This window comes from Gossypium hirsutum, chromosome A01 (genome assembly GCF_007990345.1).
Source record: "Gossypium hirsutum isolate 1008001.06 chromosome A01, Gossypium_hirsutum_v2.1, whole genome shotgun sequence".
In the NCBI taxonomy this organism is placed as follows: Eukaryota; Viridiplantae; Streptophyta; class Magnoliopsida; order Malvales; family Malvaceae; genus Gossypium; species Gossypium hirsutum.
Window position 1 is genome coordinate 8,973,349 of NC_053424.1, and position 15,423 is coordinate 8,988,771.

General features: G+C 31.5%; 1 protein-coding gene and 1 non-coding gene across 2 annotated transcripts; both read left to right on the forward strand.

The window, feature by feature from the left end:
• The first annotated feature begins 2,917 nt into the window (after positions 1-2,917).
• Positions 2,918-3,024, forward strand: LOC121207553 (small nucleolar RNA R71). Its single transcript, XR_005902629.1, has one exon. It is a non-coding gene; the product is annotated as a small nucleolar RNA R71 (small nucleolar RNA).
• A 10,205-nt stretch (positions 3,025-13,229) lies between these two features.
• On the forward strand, positions 13,230-15,043 carry LOC107917560 (uncharacterized). The gene is made up of 2 exons (XM_016846888.2): positions 13,230-13,727; positions 14,291-15,043. Exons 1-2 carry the CDS (start codon positions 13,470-13,472, stop codon positions 14,882-14,884), a joined length of 852 nt encoding a protein of 283 aa, XP_016702377.2. The 5' UTR covers positions 13,230-13,469; the 3' UTR covers positions 14,885-15,043.
• The last annotated feature ends 380 nt before the right edge of the window (positions 15,044-15,423 follow it).

Sequence of the window (15,423 nt, forward strand, 5' to 3'; positions counted from 1 at the left end):
GTATAGGTAATGTCTCCAAATCTTCAAGGCAAATATCACTGCTGCTAATTCTAGATCATGTGCCGAATAATTGCGTTCATGCAGTTTCAATTGTCGTGAAGTATAAGCAATTACCTTTTCGTTTTGCATCAATACACACTCGAGACCATTTAAAGAAGCATCACTGTATACAACAAAATCTTTTCTTGACTCTGGCAAAGTCAATACTGGTGCCTCTATCAATATTTGCTTCAACATTTCAAAACTTTTCTGACATTGCTCACTCCAAACAAACGAAACATTCTTTTACAGTACTTTTGTCATCGTTAAAGCTATCTTTGAAAATTCATTCACAAACCTTCGATAATATCCTGCCAAACCAAGGAGACTACGTACTTCTGACACATTTTTAAAAACTTTCCACTGAAGTATGGCTTCAATCTTCTTTAGAATAAAGGGAAGAAGAGGGAAAAAAAGGGTGGAAACAAAAGAAAAGAAAGAAGAAGAGAGGAGGAGTGGGGGGTCGGTGGAACGATGAGGGAAAGGTGGCCAGAATAAGGGCTACGGCGGTGGCTTGTTGGGGGAATTTGGAGAAGAAGACAAGAAATAAAATTTTAGGGTTTTAGGGGGGTTAAATGGGACACAGTCGTGTGAGGCCCGTGTGCTCGAGTATTGCCCGTGTGTGTCGCGAAAATTTATTGACTATTCGTCACACGGCCTAGGACACGACCATGTGTCCAGGCCATACCACACGGCCGTATCGCACAACTATATGAAATGTTGTGCCGTGTGGCTCGAGTTTATGGCCGTGTGTATGTCAATACTTGAGAACTTTTAACCCTATTTCCACACGGCCAAAGACGCGCCAGTGTGTCCAGGCCGTGTGGGTCAATGTACCTGCATAAAAAAACACGAAAAATACATAAAAATAGACAGGTTAGTGATGTTAGTGCTCGGGTTGCCTCTCGAGAAGCGCTTATTTATAGTCTAAGCTCTACTCACATCATATTTGTACGGTCATGGTGGTTCGAGGAGTTGCAACTCCTCATTCTTGCTATCAATCTAATCAAAAATAAGATTTTAGACGACTACTATTTACCTTAAAAGTGCCAAATTTGGAATGAGTTACCTCGACTGTACCATATGGGAAAACGTTGAGTCTCGCAAAAGGGATTGCTCCATTAGGTTCAAAAGTGCCAACACGAGGGTCTGCTTCATCTAACAGTACTTTGTCTCCGACCTTCAGTTGATTCGATTCACCTTTATGTTTATCATGACACTACTTTGGTTTATCGTGTATTCTCAGTTTCTTCTTAACTTTTGTTCGCAATTCATCTAGTTTCTCGATTTGTAATCTTCATTCCTCAAAAGCTGTTCGTGGCTCCATCACTTTATCCCTAGGGATTTCCTGCACAGAAATTTGAGCCAAGATATTATTCTTATGAAAAAATTCGTAATATCATCTCGATCATTAAATAATTTGACGGAATCATGAGCTTGAAGTTTAATCGTGTCATCGCCTACACGAAGCGTTAGTTCTCCTGTACCAACATCAATAATAGTTCTAGCAGTTGCTAGAAATGGTCTACCCAGAATTAAAAGAACGTCATCGTCCTCTTTCATGTCTAAAAAAATAAAGTCTACTGGGAAAATGAATTTATCAATCTTAACGAGTACGTCCTCAACAATACCCTTAAGAAATCTAATAGTTTTATCTGCCAGTTGTATACTCATCCTAGTTTGTTTATGTTTCCCAATACCTAATTGTTTAAACATTTTATAAGGCATAACATTTATACTTGCCCCTAAATTAGCTAAAGCATTATTAACATTTAAACTACCGATTAAACAAGGAATAGTAAAACTCCCTGGATCCTTTAACTTGTTGAGTAGTTTATTTTGTAGAATTGCTGAGTAGACTGCATTTAATTCCACATACGATGAATCATCTAACTTCTGTTTGTTTAATAAAAGCTCCTTTAAAAATTTAACCAAGTTGGGCATCTCCGAAAGAGCTTCAATAAATGGTAAGTTAATATGTAACTTTTTAAGTAGTTTAAGAAATTTACCGAATTAATCGTCGGTGTGGTCTTTCCTTTTTGCATTGGGATATGGTACACAAGGTTTATACTATTTGCTTACCGACTTCTGTGTACCATGATTCATCTCATCCTTACCATTAGTTACCACAGCTTCATGCCTTGTTTCAGATTTAGATTCAACTAACCCTTCTGTGTTACTGGGCAAGTTGTCTTGTGGTCTTTTAGAGATCAACTTAGCCAGCTGTCCTATTTGATTCTCGAGTCCTTGAATTGATGCTTGCTGATTTTTAAGCTCAGTTTTAGTGTTCTGAAAATGGGTTTCCGCTATTGAAATAAACTTTGTCATCATTTCCTCAAGGTTCGGCTTTTTCTCTTACTGGTGAGGTTGTTGTTGGAAGCCTAGAGGGGGTGGTGGTCTTTGATTCCCTTGGCCTCCCCATGTGAAATTTGGGTGGTTCTTTCAACCTGCATTGTAAGTGTTACTATAAGGATTATTTTAAGGTCGAGGATTGTTACTCATATAGTTGACTTGTTCATTCGTAGTACTATGGTTGTACGTTAGGCATTCTGGATTATTACTCCCTCCTCTATTTGTATCATACTGCATCACCGAATGCACCTGTGTAGAGACACATAAGCCATCAATCTTTTTATTTAAAAATCTCTACCTGGTTTGATAACATGGTGACCACGTCGAGGTTGAAAACACTGACTGCTTTATTAGGCTTTATCCTCATGACTTGCCACTGATAATTATTCAGTGACATTCTTCAATGAACTCATAAACCTCCTCAGGTGTTTTATTATTTAAGGTTCCACCAGCCGCTGCATCGACTATCTGTCTCGTTGATGGGTTCAAACCATTGTGGAAAGTTTGAACCTGTAGCCATAAAGGTAATCCATGGTGAGGGCACCTTCTCAATAAATCCTTGTATCTCTCCCATACATCATATAATGTTTCTAAATCCATCTGCATAGAAGAAGAGATATCATTCCTTAATTTAGTTGTTTTAGCCGGCGATAAATATTTGAGTAAAAATTTTTCGGTCATTTGTTTTCAAGTAGTGATTGACCCTTGTGGTAACGAGTTCAACCACTGTTTAGCCTTATTCCTTAATGAAAAGAGAAACAACTGAAGGCGAATGGCATCGTCAGAAACGTCATTAATCTTAAAAGTGTCACAGAATTCTAGAAAATTTACTAAATGAGTGTTTGGATCCTCATTCTGCAAACCATCAAACTGAACAAACTGTTGTATCGTTTGAATTGTGTTAGGTTTCAGTTCAAAATTATTTACAGCAACAACAGGTCTAATTATACTCGATTCAGTTCCTGTTAAATTGGGTTAGCATAGTCGTACATAGTACGTAGAGTAGGATTCTGATTCACTGGATTTGCGGCAACCACAAAAGCAAGCGGGTTATTTTGATTTTCAGCCATCTCCTCGGTGTTATTGGTATCATCCTCGTGCTCTTCCTCTATATATTGTAGGCTTCACCTTATTTCTCCTCTGTTTCTCCGAGCTGTGCTCTCGATTTTACTATAAAAAAGTAAAGGTCCTAAAGGGTTTCTTCTAGTCATAAACTGTCAAAAACCTGCCAGGAGAAGGTAAAAGAAAAATTAGTAATTAAAATAAAAACAAAACAAAATTGAATTGCAATAAAAATAAAAATGGCTAAAGTAATAAAAAATTAAGCGTTCCTAATATCTTAGTCCCTGACAACGGTGCCAAAAACTTGATGGTCGCTAAACTAACTAAAAATTCGACTAAGGCAAGCGCACCTATCGAACAGTAGTATAGTTATGGTGAGATCAAAAATATCATATCCACAAGGACTAAAAGTACTATTAATTACTATCTTTTTTATTATCTAGCCTAAAAATTTAAGAGATATTTTTAAAATAAAATTAACTATGTAATTGACTAAGAATGCGACAGAGAATAAAGTTGGAAAATACTTTTGGAAAACCGATAGAGAAGACAATACCCAAGGAAGAATCCACCTAGACTTCACTTATCACTTCTGAATTAAACGATTTATTCACTTGACTTAATCCGTAGAAATCTCTAATTTATGTTAATATCTCTCTCGAGACTAAAAACAACTGACTCTAGGTTGATTAATTGAAATCTCTTTCTAATTAAAACCCCTATTGTCACATTAACTCGATCTATAGATTCCCTTATTAAATTTGACTCTAATCCGACAGATTTATGTCATCCTATCTCTAGGATTGCATGCAACTCCGCTTAATTATGGACGATCTACTCTTAAACAGGGACTTTTGCTCCACTTAATAAGCACATAAAAACCTAAATTAATATCCTGGAATATTAAAGCAAGAATTAAAACTCACAATTAAGAATAAGAACAAGTATTTATCATATAATTCAAATAGTAATAAGATCCGTCTTAGGTTTCATCTCCCTTAGGTATTTAGGGAGTTTAGTTCATAATAATGGAAAACATCTCAAGATTGGGAAAACAACAAAACATAAAGAACCCAATGAACTTCTAAGGAAATTGCATGGAGATTTTCAGTCTTGAAGTAGATCCTACTTCCGAGCTGATTCTGATGGCTATCCTTGAGTATTTTATGCCTTCTACTCTGCGCGTCCCCCTTTGATCTTCTTCTAAGGTGTTTATATAGATATTGGAATGCTTCAAAACCCTCAAAATTAGCCTTTTCCGAGTAGAATTAAACTTGGGCTCGACAAGGACACAGCCGTGTGCCACGCCCGTGTGAAGGTCCTCAGGCCGTGTGCAATTCTGACTTGGTTTACTATCGACACGGCCATGACACACTGGTATGTGGCCTACCCGTGTGTCAGACATAGGCGTGTAGATTACCCGTGTGAAAGTGCCTAGGCCATGTGAAACACTGAATTAGGCACAATTTGTCCATTTTTGGCCCGTTTCTTGCTCCTTTTGCTATCCTAAGCTCTCCTGAGTATAAAACATGAAATTAAAGGATTAGGAGCATCAAATTCATTAAATCTAATGATAATTCTTCCAAAAATATGCCAAGCATGGGATAAAAATATGTATATATTATGGTTGATCAAACAGTAAAAATATGTATATATTATGGTTTATCAAACATCTTTTCTTCTAATGTAGCTATACATGGAGAATATGGCAGTTTTGTTGAGCTATGTAGAATATTCACCTAGTGTAACAATTCAATTTTTAGTGGTGTTGAAAAAAATGGTTTCAAAACCCATTTCCGTAAATCGGTCCCGTAAATATTAAATATGAATGTTTACGAGGTTGGTATAAAATTTTATTAAAGTTTAATCCTTTAATTTTTTATATTAATTATTTAATTAAGTTACATTGACTAAATTGTAAAAGTTTGATCGTTATAAGTTTTTAATTTACCAAAAACTTAAGGGCTTAAATTGCAATTAGTCAAAGGTCTAAAATGATAAATAAACCATTTTATATTATGACTTAGTGGATTGTGATGGAAGATCCACTAATTTTCTTAATGGTAGATTAAGTTAATTAAGTAATATTTAAGTTAATTAAATCCAAATCTACCTATATAAGTTAAGTTAATGAGAAAAAAAATTATAATCATCATCTTCAATCTTGTTCTTTCACCATCCAAGTGAAGAAAAACCTAAGAAAGATTCTAAGACATTTGACTTTAATTTCCAAGGTAAAACTTAGTCATTTTTCTTATAATTTTTATGTTTTTAATGTCATTAGAGCTTGATTTAGCTAGCCCACATACCAATTTATAAAAATGTTAAAGCTTTTTAAATTTTTTATTGTTGATTAATTAAATAAATTGGTGTTAAATTGATAGGTTTTGAGCTTAGATATGAAAAGAACTAGATTGTAAAGTTTAATTGTTAGTTTTGTTCATAAGGATTAAAGTGTATAAAATACAAAATTTATGTGAATTTTTTTTGTAATAATAGATATTAGATGGTCCCTAAGGTATGTTATTGAGACTGGTTTTGAAACTGAAACTCAAAATTGAAAGATGTTATTATTTTGGCTTCAGAGACTAAATTGAATAAAATGAAAAACTTGAGGGGAATTTGAAAAATGGAATTAAATAGGTTCATGCATATCATGGAATGATATTAAAATGTTTGGTATTGATGAATTGTGTAAAATAATTGTTTAGACTAAGAATTGAATCAAATAGAAGATAATCAAGGAAAAGCAAAAATTGTCGATAAGTTCCTAAAGGTTCAACTTGTTTGTTGTTTTCGTCAGGCAAGTTCATATGGTATTTATAACTTATATTGTATGCATTTGAATCATATATGTGCGTATATTTGATTGTAAATTGGTACAAAATGTGAGAAATGGACTAAATTGAAAAGTGATAATTATATGTGTAATAGATGCCCATTTGAACTTAGTAAGGGTTAAGAAACGATTGACAAGTCAATAGGGTTATGTGCATGCTGGTACAGGATTGGTTACGGATGTTACTAATATTTAGCATTTGTTGCGGACTCGAAGATACATGTGACACAGGTTTAGCCTAGACTGGTAACCTAATGTCGTTTTAAAGGTTTAGCCCATACGAGTAACTTGACATGTATATATTCAGCTTGGAAAAGCAATCGGATGTGTCGTATAAACTTTTATCCTAGATTGGTAATCTAACATGAATATACTTAGCTTGGACGAGCAACTAGTGTAGCGAAGACACCTGTGTATCCAAATCTGTTTACTAAGATTCATCGAGTGAAATAGTTAAAATGAAATTATAGGATATGAACTTTATAACACCCCTTGTCCAACCTGATCGTCGATTTCAAACAACAAAATGCTACAGGCGTGCTAGAGCATCAAAGGATGAATAACATTCAATTAAAACTTAAATCACACGAACATAACAAATTCAATTCATATTCACTTTACATGACTTTTTCTCGAGTCTTATATGAGCTTACGTATGCTCTAAATTAACCCGAAATTGAACAAGGATAAAATTGTAACATTTTTAAAATTTCAAAATGTTATCATGACGTGAGGAGTTTCTCATCGCGATGTGACTGTCTGTTTTGCCTCGTTGTGATGACGGGGTTCCTTGTTATGCTGTGGCCTAAAATCTAGGTCTCGTCACGATGTGGACTTTGTTTTTGGCACAAACCAAGCCTTTTAATACCTATTTCAATCAATCAAATCATTTCATACAATTTGTGCATTTGTGCACATTTAGCCTGCATAAAATTATGTTCAATCACATGCCGAATACATGCCATTTATCCAAATCTAAACATTCATTCCAACAATCCACAATTTGACATAAAAACCAAACAATTCAACTAGATCAAGTTCAATCTAATTAACAATGCTTCTGTACGTAATTGCAATTACTTGAGCCTAATCATATATGTCTGATTGGTCCCTCCGCTAGCTCAAGAAAAGCTCGATCGGATTGCATTTGAATTAGAAAAAAAATTTACGAGTTTGGAAATTATTTAATTGAGTCGATTTATTCGATGTGGAATTAAATTAAGCGGCCATGAGAATTGTTCAACTAGAGAATTTGATCAAATAATTTTCCTGAAAAATTAATTTAGAAAATCTAAGTGATATTTGGAAAAATTAATTTTGATCAAGTTAAATTAAATCAATCAAATTAATTTAAATTAATATGATATTTTTGGAAATTAATTTTCAAGTTAGACAATTGACTTAATGGGTAATTAAAGTTGAAAATTGGACATAAGATTGAAAATTGGGCCTGAGAACCCAAAATCAAGATTGAAACCCAAAAACTAGTCAAAATGGGCCTGGTATGTAAAATCGGGTCCAAGGTCCAATAGTGGCAGGACCGGACCGGTCGGGCCTTCACTGGCCTGGATCGAATCAAAAATAGTCGAACCAGCTTGGGGTGCCGTGAGGGTGTCCCACCTGTGATGACACCACCAAACACGATGGTATCGATGAAGACGACGACAATAGCGCCATTTTGGTGGCCAGCGGGTGGTCCTTATAGTTTTAGTTGTTAAATTATTTGAATAACTTATGAATTGAGTGGGTATCGTAGAATTGTGATAGGTTATAACTAAATCCATTGAGAAATTTGTTAATTGACATGGAAGCAATTAATCTAGCTTTAGGGTTTAAGTTGAATAATAGGACTAAATTGAATAAAAACAAAAAACCTAGAATTGACCAATTTAAGTAAAAAATTAGATAAAAGAGACCAAGAGAAGACCTTATTAGAATAAATTTCAGTCGTCCCGTTTAGTTTCAATTAAATTGAAAGATAAATTGGACTAAATTGTCAATAGGCAAAACTAGAAGCTGAAAGGTATTAATTAGTCTAATTAATAGATTATCTTTTAAATTCCTTGAGTTAAGATTAATTGTGACTAGGCCTGATCATGAGTAGGGCCACCCACCCAAGCTCGAAGGTTCACCTCAAAAGTAAGAGGATTTGGGCAAAAATATAAGCTTGGAAAATGGATTTAGACAAAAAATAAGACTCGTTTTCTAAATGAGTTGAGCCTCAGGTAAGATTTTTGGACCCGGACTCGGCTCAAATTTGGCTAATTTTTTTTTGCTACTGTTTGGTGTTGTTTTGTTGCCATTTTGCTGATGTTTTGCTTTCATTCTGCTACTATATTGCTACTATTTGGTTGTTATTGTATAACTCTTGTGTTATTATTAATTTTGCTACTATTTTAGATGTATTTCTTTGTTATGTTGCAACTATCTTAGTGAAATTTAAGTATAAAGATTTTTTAATGTATTTTTAATTTGTTGGGAAACATTTATTTAATGTTTTAGTGTATTTGATGTATTATATTTTTTAAAAATTTATTTTTATATAAAAATATTATTAAAAAATTTAATATGGGCAGGCCAAATCGAGCTCAAGCCTAAGATTTTGCATTGGCGTAGCTGATGATCAGCTCTAATTCTGACTATCGAGATTAATCAATTCCCACTTGTTTGTCTTATTTGATTCATTTGCAACTTTTGATTTTATTACAATTAGATCCTTTTTACTTAGTTGATATTCAAATTTTATTTATGATCTGACGTACTATAGTTAAAAGGAAAGTAGCTGGTTAGACTTCATATTGGATGTTTTCCCTTCTATTTAATTCAATTTCAGTTCATACGCTTTTGGGTACTATGCTCAGAATACTTTTGTATTTAGTTGTAATAAAAATTATATTACAGTTTGACCTGTATACTTGTAACATACCACAATTCCATATTTATTAGTAAAGTTTATCTGCCTCGATGTACACACTGAGGAGCGATCACATACCCTATTTTATACTCTCTCTTTTTTCTTAAAGAAAGAATAATTCTACTTTTTTAAAAAGAAATTAATTGTTTGTGCACCTTATCAATGCTAAACTAGCTAGGTAATGAGTTGTTTGTTGTTAACTATTAAGGGGAATTTTGTTCACAAAATATTATAATCTTGGTGGAAATGTAAGATTGTGAAATTATATAAATTACCTTACATTTCGAATAGTGCTAAGTTTTGGTAATATGAAGTTTAATTTCATTACCATCTCCTCAAGTAATGTAAGATTGCAAGGTAATGTTGATTTTATTACAATTTTACCCTTTTGTTTTATAATTTTGGTCCATTGCAAGTCATTCTCTAGCTTTTTTTCTGCTTTCTTTTCTATCATGTGACAATTAAACCATGCATAAACTAAATGAAATTAAGGAGTTTGCTTAATTAAATTGAAAAAAAAAAAGAAGTAATATTTATATATTTAGATTTGGTGGACTTCAAGAGAAAGGATTGTATGAAACAGTGACGCCACGTCATCTGTATCACTTTCTAATAGTTTTATGCCACATCAGTATTCTTATCCTGAATTTCAGTATTTTAATTTGGATTTTATTTTTTTCAGGATAAAATCCTGAAATTCAGGATAAGAATACTGATGTGGCATAAAACTATTGGAAAGGGATACAGATGACGTGGCGTCACTGTTTCATACAATCCTTTCCCTGGACTTCAATTACACAATCCAAGGCTTCACCTTTTAATAGTTATAGTTTGACATTTTATTTAACATTATATATACTTATTTTAATTTCATAAGTACAATTAATTTTTTATAAATATATTTTTTAAATTTATTATGAGAAATATGCTAGTTTGCTAATTTATTGTAAATTTTAAAATTTTCATTAATAATAATAATAATTTGTACTAGTAATATTTAAAATTGTTTCAACTTCTTTATTTATACAAGTTAAAAAGATAACAAATTCTGTAACAAAGATAATTTAATAAAATATTTTTTTAGGTAATCTTACTCTATGTAAACCAAACAAGAAAATATTACATTCAACAATGTCTTAAATAATCTTAAATTCTGATAATCTTATTACTAGAAGTAATCTTATATATATTTCGTGAACTAATTAATATCTCTTTAAAACATTGCAAAAAATAGGGAAAAAAAACTTAGTTCTACTTATTAAATTTCCCAAGCTAGATATTGGTTGATGTAAAGAATTGTGCACTTAGTGCAATGATTTCGTCATAGTTTATTTGATATTTTTTTCGAATTGGTTAAATAAATAAATAATATCATGTAATTATTTATATGTTTGTTCTCAATAGTTTCTTGCAAGCAAAGCAAGATGAATAAGTATATATTAGTTCACTGATTATCTAAAGTTTAATTAATATTAAGTTGTATTATATTATCGAATTGTGATGCAAGAAGACAACTTATATTACTAGTCAATCTAAATTGTTCATAGTCCATAGAATTAGATTGAGCAAATTACTTATGTTAGGACCATCATGTCACATATAAATCCAATTGAGGAAATAGCTTGTTTGGAGTAACAATACATCTGGCAAAATCCAAGTTGAATCATATGTTTGTTTATGAATTTATTCATTTGTGACATTTATCTTTAGATATTTATCATGACTAAGGTTACCTTGAGTGTTACTCTCTTTAGGGTGTACGATGGAGATGTAAATCACTCTATACCCAAAAATTTTAAACATATTAATCGAACTATGAATAAAGTGTTAAAAGATATGTTAAAATTTTTAATTGACCACTTTTAAATGATTCTATTTTCCCAATAAAAATGTGTGCAACTTAGACCAAGTCTTATACTCAGACCATTTCCACATCAATGTTTATTATGCGCAGTTGATTGACCCTTAAAACCAAAATAGGATGCTAAATATTCACTTTCCTTGTCTTCAAATTCTGTTTTGAGAGAAGTGGAAAAATCTTCACATTTGGAGTCATAGCCATAGATGCCAAGGCCAAGGCCAAAGCCGAAGCTTATTTTAATATTCTTGTGCTTGTTAATTTTTGTCCACCAAATCCAACGTTTCGCTTCCTTGGGAGTTTTTTTTCTTTTCTTTTTTTTTAATGGGCGTAGAGAATGCGAAAAAAAATATACAAATCAAATTCCTTTTTGGGTCAATATTACTAGCTTGTCCAAGTCAAAGTCAGTCAATTAAGTCAAATAAATATAATAAATGGGTTGGGAACATCTGCTTTCTTATGACTACTATTTATTTTAAAACAATTTTCTTGTTCCCTCATTGGATGGATAATAAGGAATAACGCGTCTACAGTAGGATCAACGCTTTCTGACATTTGAACTTTTCTTAATATAATAACTGATTGGCATAAACACAAATTTAATCTTGAACGTTCACCTATTTTCTCATTTTAATTTTAAATTTTTTTATCACCTTAGTCCTCAACTTTTAAATTTTAATTAAATTATTTTCTTTCCAACTGAAAAATTGACTTAAACTGATTAAATTTTAATAGTATTAGCGTAGTAACCCTCGTTGTAGTCCATGTGCTTTTTATTCCTAACACATTGGTCTTTTCTGAATTTTTAAATAATTTTATTATTTTTTGAAAATTTTCTAACTATAAATTGTCACATGAGTGATCATATCATCGCTATCAATTTTTAATAATTCAACTAACTTTTTCATATAAAAAAGTGATTTATTAAATTTTAAAAATTAAAAGTAGAAATGATAAGAAATTAGGATTAGAGAGTAAATTTTCCATAATGCATGTGATAAAAATTATGATAAAAAAATATAAAATTGCATTCGAGCGTGATTAGTGCATGACTCCCTGTTTATAGAGGAAGGTTCGAATTTTTATAAATAAAAAATAATTTCTCCTAAAAAATAAAGACATTCTTACATATAGAGAAATCATAAATATAATTAATAAATTATAAGTTTCAGCTCAATTTAATGATTATTTCTACACTATTATTAAAATCATTGATTTAATTTGATATCAGATATTAAATTAAATAACCAAAATACAACAAAATAAAACAAAACTATAAAAAAAAGATAATTATGTATTTTTATAAAAAATTAGATTTACATAAAAAATTTTGAAATATACTAAAAAAACCTATCACTAAATAAATTACACCTTTAATTTAAGTTTAATATTTTTAAATATGAAAAAATATTCGATACACAAATAAAATTAGATGTTGACAAATATCTTATAACAATATAATAAAATATTAAAAATGAGATATTTAAAAACAAAAAAAAATCACAATCTCAATTTTTTAAAATTATTTATGCAATAAAATATATATTATTAATTTACCGAATACTCAAAAGTTTAATTATTTTCCGTTTTGAGAAATATATATTCACTAACGTCACATGTGGGTGGAAATTTCGGGAAATTCTAGTATAATACAAAACGAAAAGGTTTTATATTAGGTTAAAATATTCTCTCAGTCCTTATATTCCGATAAAAATTAATATTCAACCATTATACTGAAAAAGTTAAAATTTAAGTATTTCAATTATTTAGATTTAAAAATTACAATCCAATCATTAAAATTATAAGTATTTTCTATCAAAATTTGTCAATTTGACATGTTGATTAAGCTGTCTTCATATGATATGTTATATGCTTGACGAAAAATAAGCATGTTAAGTTAGTAAATTTTTATAAAAACTATCGATAACGATAATAATTGGAGTAGAATTTTTAAATTTTATAAGTATAAGAAACTAATTTTCAAATTTTATAGAAGTATAATAACTAATAGTAGAATTTAGCCTTTATATTATTAATTAGTATTTATTACACATTAAAAAATGCTTTTCATTTAAGTGTATGAATAGCACATTAATTAACAATGACTAGTGTTTCCTACTTCCCCCTTCATAATGGAGCCTATAAAGAAGCAAAATCGCCACTCCTTCCATTATAAAGAAGAAAAGAAAAAAAAAACTAACTTTTTTCCTTCGTTTTCTCGGGTTTTGCGAGACTTTCTCTCTCCAAACGAGCACTTTCTGCCGTATATCTTCGCTATATTCTCAAACCCATCAATTTTGACACCTTTTCTCCTTTATAAACAAATCCCCCTCCCTTTTCTTTTTCTTTTTTGTTTTTTAAATCGCATCGCATGAACTTAAACTACTTTATTATGTAAAAATAAAATGAAAAAAACGGCTAGTAGTTTTTGCATGTGTTTCGTTCCGGTTGTTTCGGATAACGGTTTGATGATTGGTAAAGGATCGAAGAAGTCATCATCGTTTTCGTTGTCGGAAGTTAAAACGCTTCATTCTCCGGCGGCGAACGTGGTGGATTCCGGCGAAAAAGACAAAGATGGTGTGGGTTCTTTTGGTCGGAAAAACAAATCCGGTCGTCAGAGTCTATCTCGTTATGTCAAAGCCGTCTTCTTTGGAACTTCCCTGGTCAGTTCTGTTTTGCCTTTTGCATCATTTCATGTCATTGTTGTTTAATTTTAGTATATAGATTTTGTCTCTTCTAGTTCTTTTTGATAATTGAAACTAAAAATAGAAACTTACTTAAGTCAAGACCATGCCATTTAAATTTATTTTAATAATTTAAACTTAATCCAACAATTACTTTGTTTAGAAGGATTACGTCTAAATTTATAAATTTATATTTTTTGAGAAAAAAAGTTTTACTTTTTTAATAAAGTGTAGTTATTTAATTTGTTAATTATTTTGTTTCCGTTTTTAATAATAATTTGAAAAAAATAATTCAATTGTGTGCTCTTGATAAGGAAACTTCCACTCCTTGAAAATTCAACCTGCATGTGCTTCACTGATTCAAAAATTACAGTCAAGTTTTTACCTTTTTTTTTTTGACTTATTTGTAAGTCAATATTGGTTGATTTTGTTTATATATATATATAAACTTGAAATTATAAATTGAAAAAAAATTGTATACTTAAAATTTTAGACTTGTTGAATGTTTGAATGGAGTTTTAATTTTGGGAATTTACATATAGATGAAGAAAATGCGGAGTAAAAAATACAAATTTAAATCCAAATTCAAATCTGAATGGTTGAATTCAATGCACAACAATAATGTGACAATTGAGGACGTTGATCACTCGACAAGAAGCATGTCTTCCAAGTTTTCATCTTGTTTATCAAAATCAAGTTTGAGTACCAATTCATCATCAACAACATTATCATCATCTTCATCATCATCATCATTAAGGACATCGTCAGGCCGTTTATCTTCAGCATCACTGCCCTATGATTCGAAGCCATTGATGTCCAAAACTGTGGGAAACAATGGTGTGCAAGGAAAGCTTGGAAAGGGCAATGGAAAGGGGCGTCATGGTTTCAATGTTGGTGTATGTTGTTTGCTTCTCGTTAGCCTATTGGTTTTGGTCATATGGGGTAAAGTTTGTGCCATTTTCTGCACCTCCGCCGTGCTCGTCTTTGCGAACCGGTTGATCACTTCTATTAAACAAGGTCCATCGGATAACATTGCGGTTGATCATCGTATACCCGAGATTGGTTCGGAACAGTACAAGCAGAAGATTATCATGGAAGGGTTGCTAGAAAGGAACCATATTCGAAATTTATATTGATATGTATTTACTTTTGCAATTTTGTCCATGTTATTTCAATTTGTAATATCAGGTTTTACAGTCTCATTGGAAATGCCAATTGTACAAATATGTGCATAGTGCTATAAAATGGGAACAGCTTGATACGTAATTGATAGCGTGCATTATTTAACTACCAAATTCTGGCATGCAATTTTGTCTTGGTTTGTTTATTTTACTTGAGAGGAATTGGGATTTGGGATTAATAAGAGTAGATGCTGACACTAAAAAGTAAGCAACAAAATACTAAAGAATATGGACATTCTATGAAATATATCGGTGTTTGAAATTTTATATAATTTGTTATAACAATTAACTTATGCAACGTGTTTGAAATAAATAATCCGTAATTGATGTGGAAAGCCATTAGGGATGGAGGTATAGGGGTGATATTTGAGCAGAAAGCCATTAGGGATGGAGGTATAGGGGTGATATTTGAGCAGAGTGAAGGTGATATCATAGATCTTGTGTACCCCTTTGATCTCAGAAGAGAGTGCTTTACTTTATAAGTATAGGTGATG